This window comes from Coenobita brevimanus, chromosome 9 (genome assembly GCF_032717465.1).
Source record: "Coenobita brevimanus isolate Jiangsu-jjx chromosome 9, ASM3271746v2, whole genome shotgun sequence".
NCBI classification, from domain to species: domain Eukaryota; kingdom Metazoa; phylum Arthropoda; class Malacostraca; order Decapoda; family Coenobitidae; genus Coenobita; species Coenobita brevimanus.
Window position 1 is genome coordinate 1,920,001 of NC_136962.1, and position 9,811 is coordinate 1,929,811.

A 9,811-nucleotide genomic window follows, 5' to 3' on the forward strand; every position below is an offset into this window, starting at 1 on the left:
AAAGGTGTTAGGGAGCTTTATGCAGAGTATGGTGATATTGGAAGGATTTATGTAACACAGAAGAGGACAGTAAGGTGTAATAAACAAAATAAATCACTTAGGAAAAGGTGTTAGGGAGCTTTATGCAGAGTATGATGATATTGGAAGGATTTATGTAACACAGAAGAGGACAGTAAGGTGTAATAAACAAAATAAATCACTTAGGAAAAGGTGTTAGGGAGCTTTATGCAGAGTATGGTGATATTGGAAGGATTTATGTAACACAGAAGAGGACAGTAAGGTGTAATAAACAAAATAAATCACTTAGGAAAAGGTGTTAGGGAGCTTTATGCAGAGTATGGTGATATTGGAAGGATTTATGTAACACAGAAGAGGACAGTAAGGTGTAATAAACAAAATAAATCACTTAGGAAAAGGTGTTAGGGAGCTTTATGCAGAGTATGGTGATATTGGAAGGATTTATGTAACACAGAAGAGGACAGTAAGACATAAACAAAATAAATCACTTAGGAAAAGGTGTTAGGGGGTTTAACCTTCGAGAATACCATCTTAACTCCATCCCCTATCCCACAGAGCATCCCAGGGGTCCTTCAGGCAGCCACGGAATGGGATAGTCAAGCGTCCCTGCCATGGATAGACTGGAGCCTAGCCAGAGAGGGAAATGGAGTTCGAGAAATATCGGAGAGTGAGCGGCGTGATTTCGACTTTTCGGATGGTTTACGAGGCCATAGGGATGATAAACAGGACGTAGGGATGGTTAAGGATGGATATGGGGTGATAGGACGGGGGAAGGATGGTGTAGGAGTGGGTAGGGATGGAGGGAAGCGTGTGGATAGGATGGGTAAAGGTATGGATGTGGATGGTGCTGGTGGTGAGGGAGCGAGTGTTCAAAGGAGTGTGGATAGACAGGAGGGAGAGAGAGCAACAGGAGAGAGAGGGACTGACAGCTCCAAGAGAGGGAGGGAGGATGAGGAGAGGTTGGAGGGAAGGAGGGAAGATGGGAGAGATGGTGAGAGGAAGAAGAGTGGAGAGAGATTTGAGAGAGATGGAGAGAGAAAGGAGAGAGGGAGAGATAGTGAGCACCTGGAGAGAGGGAGGGAAGAGGGAGAAGGATTAGAGATAGGAGGAGGAGGAGGGGGTGAGAGATTAGAGATAGAGAGAGGAGAGAGTGACAGAATGGAGATAGCCAGAGAGAGTGATGTTCAGACAGAGGGAGAGAGTGAGAGAATGGAGATAGAGGGGAGAGATAGATTAGAGACAGGAGGGGGAGACAGCAACAGGAGGGAGATAACAGACAGCAAAGTGGAGATAGGGGGAGATAGTAGCGATAGAATGGAGATAGACAGAAAGGAAGGTGATGTTCAGGGTATGCGTGCGAAGGGAAGGGGAGTGAACGACTATGAAAGAACGACGATTGCAATGAAACCGGGGAAGAACGGAGAACACGGCGGGTTGGAGAACAGGGAGGGGGGCCCGGAGAACACAGGGGATAGGGTATGGGTGGCGGCAGAACAAGGGGAGAACGGCAGCGGAGAAGAAACGAAGAACGCCCCTCTCCGCACTGACCCCTCTCCAGCACTGGGCAGAACAATACTCCTTCTCTTCTTTCCTGGGACTGTCACCCTCTTCTGCTGTGATGAGCTGGGACCCATCGTTAGAGAGGTGGGTGGTTGGGTTGTTACATCGTTAGCGTCGTTATTATTATTGTTATTACTACTACTGCTACTGCTACTACAATATTATTATTATTAGCATTAGTATTATTGGTATTATTATTATTATTATTATTATTATTATTATTACTAATTATGATGATGATGATGATGATTACGATGATTATTATTATTATTATCATCATCATCATTATTTGTAGTAGTAGTAGTGGTAGTAGTATTGCTATTATTATTATTATTATTGTTATTATTATTATCATTATTATTATTACAACCACAGGAAGGGGGCCGCCAGCCAATGTTCAGCCCAGTCCCTGAAATTCCAGAGATGCAGACAGAGAGTGAGCAGGGTGTATTGTCAGACCATAATGCATACAACAACACCCTAACGACCCTAACAACCATGATAACTGCTCGTCAAGAGAAGGTAGGAAGGTGGAGGGGTAGACCGAGGATGAGATGGAGGGAGAGAGACTGACTAGGAGAGTGTGTGTGAGTGAGGTGGAGGGGGAGGCCAAGGATGATATTATTATTATTATTATTATTATTATTATTATTATTATTATTACATAACCAGCAACAAGAGGACAGTAAGGTGTTATAAGTAAAATAAATTGCTTAGGAAAATGTGTTAGGGAGATTCCTTAACATTATCTATCCATCTTTCTGTGTCTATCTGTCTATCTATCTGTCTCTCTCTCTATCTCTTAATCTATCTGTCTGTCTATCTATCAATCCTATATCTGTCCATCTATCAATCTATCTATCAATCTCTCTCTCTCTCGGTCAATGTATGTATCTATCTATCTGTCTATCTATCTCTATCTATCCACCCCTCACCACTCTCTCTCTTCTCTCTCTCTCTCTATCTATCTATCAATCAATCTATCTATTCACTGTCTTCTCAGGTCCTTATCTATCTGTCTGTTTGTCTGTCTGTCAGTCTGTCTGTAAGCCTATCAGTCTGTCTCTGTCTCTATCTATCCATCTATCTATCTATCTAACCACTCTCTCTCTCTCACTCTCTCCATCTATCTATCCATCTATCAATCTATCTAACCACTCTCTCTCTCTCTCCATCTATCTATCCATCTATCAATCTACCTAACCACACTCTCTCTCTCTCTCTCTCTCTCTCTTTCTTTCTCTCTATCTATCCATCTATCAATCTATCTAACCACTCTCTCTCTCTCTCTCTCTTTCTCTCTCTCTCTCTCTCTCTCTCCATCTATCTATCCATCTATCAATCTATCTAACCACTCTCTCTCTCTCTCTCTCTCTCTCTCTCTCCATCTATCTATCCATCTATCAATCTATCTAACCACTCTCTCTCTCTCTCTCTCTCTCTCTCCATCTATCTATCCATCTATCAATCTCTCTCTCTCTCCATCTATCCATCTATCAATCTATCTAACCACACTCTCTCTCTCTCTCTCTCTCTCTCTCTCCATCTATCTATCCATCTATCAATCTCTCTCTCTCTCCATCTATCCATCTATCAATCTATCTAACCACTCTCTCTCTCTCTCTCTCTATCCATCTATCAGTCTGTCCATCCACTCTATCCATCTATCTATCCATCTATCAATCTCTCTCTCTCCACAGGTCCCCATCTACGTAAACGGCATCTTTGACTACAAAGGTGACTACCATCCCACCAAGTCCACCAACTATAGGGTATGTATGACGCCAAGATTCACTCCATTCACTGTAACTTGGCCTTGTGTGTGTGTGTGTGTGTGTGTGTGTGTGTGTGTGTGTGTGAGAGAGAGAGAGAATATTAATTAGAAATGTTTTTGAGAGTATTATTTTGTGTGTGTGTGTGTGTGTGTGTGTGTGTGTTATAAAGATACACACAGGCAGGGAAAGAGGTAAATGAGTGTGTGTGTGTGTGTGTGTGTGTGTGTGTGTGTGTTTTATAAAGATACACACAGGCAAGGAAAGAGGTAAATGAGTGTGTGTGTGTGTGTGTGTGTGTGTGTGTGTGTGTGTGTGTGTGTGTGTGTGTGTGTGTTTTATAAAGATACACACAGGCAGGGAAAGAGGTAAATGAGTGTGTGTGTGTGTGTGTGTGTGTGTGTTTTATAAAGATACACACAGGCAGGGAAAGAGGTAAATGAGTGTGTGTGTGTGTGTGTGTGTGTGTGTGTGTGTGTGTGTGTGTGTGTGTGTGTGTGTGTGTGAGAGAGAGAGAGAGGGAGAAGAGAGAGAGAGAGAGATAGAAACATACAGATAGATAGACAGACAGAGGAAGATAGATAGATAGACAGATAGATAGAATTTCTCTCTCTCCAGGTGTGGCAGAGATAAATACCTACATAGATAGATAGACAGATAGACATAATTTTCTCTCTCCCCAGGTACGTCATGCAGATCGCAGCCTCATCGAGATAGATAGATAGAAAGATATTATAGATTCATAGGCAGACAGATAGATATAATTTCTCTCTCTCCAGGTGTGCCAGAGAGTTAGATACCTAGATAGATACATTACCTAGCTAGATAGATAGACAGATAGACATAATTTCTCTCTCTCCCCAGGTGCGTCATGCCGATCGCAGCCTCATCGTCTTGGATCGGTTCTTCCCTCGCCGTCACCAGTATGCCGTTGTTGCCAATCTCGGCCCATCGCCCCTCGACACCGACCTCTCGCACCTCTACTATGGAGGGTCGGTCCTGGCCTCGTCCCACGGCCACTCCAGCTACATCACCTTCAAGAATATCACACTACAGCCTGGAGAAGCCCTAGCGTGTGTGTTGGACTTGTAAACGCTGCTAGAGATTGAGCTGGATGGAGAGGGATGTTGCCAGAGATCGAGCAGGATGGAGAGGGATGCTGCCAGAGATCAAGCAGGCCACACTAGCTACATCACCTCCTAGAATATCACCCTACAGCCTGGAGAAGCCCTAGCATGTGTGTTGGACTTGTAAATGCTGCTAGAGATTGAGCAGGATAGAGAGGGATGCTGCCAGAGATCAAGCAGGCCACACTAGCTACATCACCTTCAAGAATATCACACTACAGCCTGGAGAAGCCCTAGCATGTGTGTTGGACTTGTAAATGCTGCTAGAGATTGAGCAGGATTGAGAGGGATGCTGCCAGAGATCAAGCAGCATGGAGAGGGCAAGGTTATACAGTAGAGTGTCACCTACAGGAGAAGCCCTAGCGTGTGTGTTGGACTGTAAATGCTGCCAGAGATTGAGCAGGATTGAGAGGGATGCTGCCAGAGATCAAGCAGCATAGAGAGGAGACAAGTTTGTTTAAGAATATCACCCTACTGCCAGGGGAAGCCCTAGCACATGTGTTAGACTTGTAATGTTGCTAGAGATTGAGCAGGATTGAGAGGGACGCTGCCAGAGATCAAGCAGGATAGAGAGGTGACAAGGTTATAGAGTGTCACCTTCAAGGACAGTACCCTAGAGCTGGGAGAAGACCTAACCTGCGTGTTGGACTTGTAAATGCTGCCAGAGATCAAGCAGCATGGAGAGGGACAAGGTTATAGAGTGTCACCTTTAGTAATGTGTAAGGGAGGCTGCCAGAGATTGAGCAGCATGGAGAGGGGATGAGGTCATAGAGTGTGACCTCAGGGATCAGATGAGATGGAGGGATGGAGTGGAGAGGGAGGGGGAGGCCAAGGATGAGATGGAGGGATGGGGGGGAGAGGGAGGGGGAGGCCAAGGATGAGATGGAGGGATGGGGTGGAGAGGTATATGAGAGAGGGGGGTGTGAGCTGGGAGCAGGGCAGTGATATGGCGGGGGACAGGGTGACATGGAGGTGATTTGTTTGTGGCCACCCCTTATGGGATTAAGGTGCCTGGCAGTAGATAGATAGACAAGATTGAGAATTGCATGTGCCTTAATTGATAAGCTGATTAGATAGATAGATAGATAGATAGACTGATAGATAGTGGGTTATACAAACGTCCTCTCTCTCTCTCTCTCTCTCTCTCTCTCTCTCTCTCTCTCTCTCTCTCTCTCTCTCTCTCTCTCTTTCTCTCTCTCTCTCTCTCTAACTTAGCCTAAAATATATAATAATAATGTTAAGAATTATATATATATTATTAACACTAGAATATGATGCTAGTCACGAAGAAGTGCTATGGAAAGGATGTAGAGCCATAGCATTGTCTTTTGAACACTAGAATATGATGCTAGTCACGAAGAAGTGCTATGGAAAGGATGTAGAGCCATAGCATTGTCTTTTGAACACTAGAATATGATGCTAGTCACGAAGAAGTGCTATGGAAAGGATGTAGAGCCGTAGCATTGTCTTTTGAACACTAGAATATGATGCTAGTCACGAAGAAGTGCTATGGAAAGGATGTAGAGCCATAGCATTGTCTTTTTGGCAATAGATTAACACTAGAATATGATGCTAGTCACGAAGAAGTGCTATGGAAAGGATGTAGAGCCATAGCATTGTCTTTTTAGCAATAGATTAACACTAGAATATGATGCTAGTCACGAAGAAGTGCTATGGAAAGGATGTAGAGCCATAGCATTGTCTTTTTGGCAATAGATTAACACTAGAATATGATGCTAGTCACGAAGAAGTGCTATACTCTCTTTAACTTGCCCTTGTTATGTAATTATCTTTATGTATATACAGTATACCTTAAACTCTCTCTTTACTATACCCCAGTATAGTGAGAGACTAACAAGGAGAGTGTATGTGAGTGAGGTGGAGGGGGGAGGAGGAGGGGGAGGCTGAGGATGAGATAGATGGAGTGGAGAGGTATATGAGAGAGGGGGCTATTGAATATACAGGATAAGGCATTGAATATGGAGGCTGCCAGAGATCAAGCAGCAGGGAGAGCCACCTTTAGACGCAGCAAAACAAAAAACATTGCATGTAGTGATGGCTGGCTGTGTATGTACAGTAACCCCTCCAATATCCGGATCAATAGAGCCATAGGCAGGTCCGGATAGTGGTCCTGTCCGGATATTGGGTCCCAGTTTATGGACTTGTACTTACGGACCCTAACACAGAGAAACACCTATACAACTCCCTTTGGACATGCATAGCACCTATTTAACACCCAAATCACACCAATAAGGCACATAAATGACTGAAATAAATGCAATAGACACATAAAATGTGGGTTTAGAAGTAGGTTCATACATTAATAAACATTCTGGTACTTATGGACTCTAACCGAACCTAACCTAACCGAACCTAACCGAACTCTGAAAAACACATTCCTACTGCACATGCATGAGGTAAGTTTAGTATGGAAAGAAGTACAGTATGACACTTTCTGGTAAGTATAGTATGGGAAAAAATACAATATGAAACATTCTGGTAAATATAGTATGGAAAATAGTACAACATGAAACATTCTGGCTACTTACAGCAAGTCCCTGGCCACCTCGATGAATAACCGCCTCCTCTCGGACTCTGACAGTAAGAACGATTTCCTGAAGCACTTACAGTACACTCTTCCTGATGTCTTGCACTGAACTTAGTCACTAACACACAGAAGTCCGTTCTTTTCACAGTGTTCACTTTAGTCCAAATAATGTTCCAGTTTAAATTAAGTGTTGCACATTAACTTTTCCCAAGTTTTTTTAATTTTCCAAAGCCAAAACAAAGAAGGTTAGTTACGTTAAATTTCTTTTCTACCGAGTCTTTTCTCCCAACTTGAAAACCTTAACACAACACACCGTTTTTTTCACTGCACAACACTCAAAATTCCCGTGTGGTCTAGTGGAGAAGTTCTTGCTGTTTATTCACTGTCAGAGCCTGAGAGTATCACTGGCAGGCGACCAAGGGGTGCATCGGTGGGTCGTGGTGATGGCGTACCGACTACAGAAGACTCTGAAGACAGCCGCAAACTCACGTCGAGCGGTGACTCCACTGTAGCTGATGTGCTGGGCTGTGGCTCGGAGCATGAGGGCCTGTCTTGGGGAGGCAACGGAGTGGAACCAGGGCTTGGCACAGCGGGGGTCACGGGCCTGAAAAAACTGTCAATCGTTGACTGACGCAAGGACCGACGATTCTGGCGATTGATGATGCGCTGCCGGAAAGCACGCACTTCCTCCACGAGTCCCAAGGGCCCCATCTCCCTGTCGCAGTCCAGGTGTTCCAGGTAGTCTAGGACGAACTCTAGATGTTCCTGGAGTGCGCTCAGCTTGGGGATGGCTGGAGTAGTGTCCTGCTGAGAGGAGTCCGCATCATCATCGCCTTCGTCGTCGGAATCTTCAAGTTCGGGACTGACACCAGCAACCGAAGACGCGATCTCGATATCAGACAACGTCTGATACCCAGGATCGCCCTCGTCGTCGTCCAACCACTCACGAACATCGTCCACATCAACATCGTCGCCGTGCGTACGTAGCCGTGCATGGAAGTCATCCACGTCAAACCCTAGGAAATCGTACTCCACATCTGTTCCGAGAAGCAGACGAGACCAACCATTTTCAAGAGTTTTCACAGGGACTTCCTTCCATGCACTAGTCCAGTTGTACAGCGCAGACTTGATGTTGCAGCGGCGAAGGTTTTCCAAAGTCCGCTTGCCTCGAGTGTCACGTCCTTCCCTGTGCTCGTCCTCGTCCTCGAGAACAACCATCACCTCGTCCAGGAACTTCCGACGGTACAGGCGCTTTGTTGCCACGATCACTCCTTGGTCCATTGGTTGAATGAGAGCAGTCGTATTAGGTGGCAGAAACATGCACCTAATACGGCCATTTTCAGCAACCAAGTCCTTGTCGCACGGGTGGGCAGGTGCATTGTCGAGGAGAAGGAGAGCCTTTACCTGGTCGCGAGGAATTCCCAGTGTCTTCGTCTGGTAATGTATGACCTCCTTGACGAAGTGATGGTGAAACCAGTCTTTGAAAATCACAGCTGTGAACCATGCTTTCAAAGAATGGTACCATACGACAGGAAGGACATCCATCACCCCACGAAGGCACCGAGGCTGCTTTGCACGGCCAACAATAACGGACTTAAGCCGGTGCATGCCGTTAGCATTGGCACAACACAAAGCAGATATCCGTTCCTTAGAAAGCTTGCGGCCAGGTACACGCTTCTCCGTCTCATCGGCCAGAGTGTTTGTTGGCACCGAGCGATAGAATAGGCCAGTTTCGTCAGCGTTATAGACTTGACCGAGAGTGAGGCCCTCCCTGTCGATCAAGCCTTTCACCTTGTGCCGAAACTCATCCACTCCATCCTCGTTAGCGTCCAATGCTTCGCCATGTGCTTTACGGTTAGTAAGGCCATGTCGTAACTTGAACGCGAAGAGCCAACCCTCGGATGCCTTGAAGTCAAGGGCGTCGTGAAGCCTTGCAAACTTCTCAGCAGCAGCCTTCAGGTCCGTTCCACGTACCATCACACCAGCTGCACGTTGCTGTCGATACCAAATCAACGTGGAGCGGTCGATCTCTGCATACTTGGGGGTAAACATAACCTTCCTCTCCACGTTGCGTTTGCTTCTCGACGAGAAGTCAGCCGTGTACTGCATGAGCTTGTCTCGGGAACGCTTGATATCAAACAAAGTCGACCGGGCCAGGTTGAACTCGCGGAGAATGCGAGAGGAAGACCAACCCGCATCAACCTTCTCCAATATCTCCCGTTTCTTCTCCAGAGTCAACACCACTCTCTTCCTTTTCTCAGGAGGCGGGGCCATCATCACACACACTAAGAGTAGGGCAGAGAGCAGCAGGAGGCCTTGCAGCAAGTACGGCACCACCACAAAAGCGAGCACGTGGGCAGCCATGACGAAGAGCGTAGGTCTTGTCGCGGTGAGAGACAGGCGGGAAGTGGGGAGGATGCAGCGGCGCTCTATCGGACGTCGGAGGAATGACGAACCAAAACAATGCTCTCACGCGGCGCGCGCGGCAAGTTCAAATTACGGACGGCAAAAAATCGATTTTTTTTTTTCAATTTTTTTGGATTTTCGGACCATTTTGGGAATGTTTGATCCCAGGACGATAAGGTTCGGTTAGTGGGGATGTTCGGTTATTGGGCGTCCGGATATTAGAGTGATTACTGTATATGTGTATGTACGTATGTGTATGTGTGTGTACGCTAACAAGGTCATTATGAGATTGAACTTTAAAATCTACAGTTCAAACACACAATAGGTAACAAGCAACACAGGTCACTTGAGGTCATCCGAGCCAAACGACCTGTCCATCT

The 9,811-nt window shown here is 45.8% G+C and overlaps 1 protein-coding gene across 1 annotated transcript in view; it reads left to right on the top strand.

Moving 5' to 3' along the window:
• Window positions 1-5,305, top strand: part of LOC145409785 (uncharacterized) — a 24,855-nt gene extending 19,550 nt beyond the window's left edge. Inside the window, exons 11-14 of the mRNA XM_080280094.1 lie at window positions 574-1,662; window positions 1,954-2,100; window positions 3,279-3,350; window positions 4,215-5,305. Of these exons, the coding sequence (XP_080136220.1) occupies window positions 574-1,662; window positions 1,954-2,100; window positions 3,279-3,350; window positions 4,215-4,442 (1,536 nt within the window). The 3' untranslated portion in view covers window positions 4,443-5,305. The remainder of the gene's footprint in view (window positions 1-573; window positions 1,663-1,953; window positions 2,101-3,278; window positions 3,351-4,214) is intronic.
• Window positions 5,306-9,811: the final 4,506 nt, after the last annotated feature.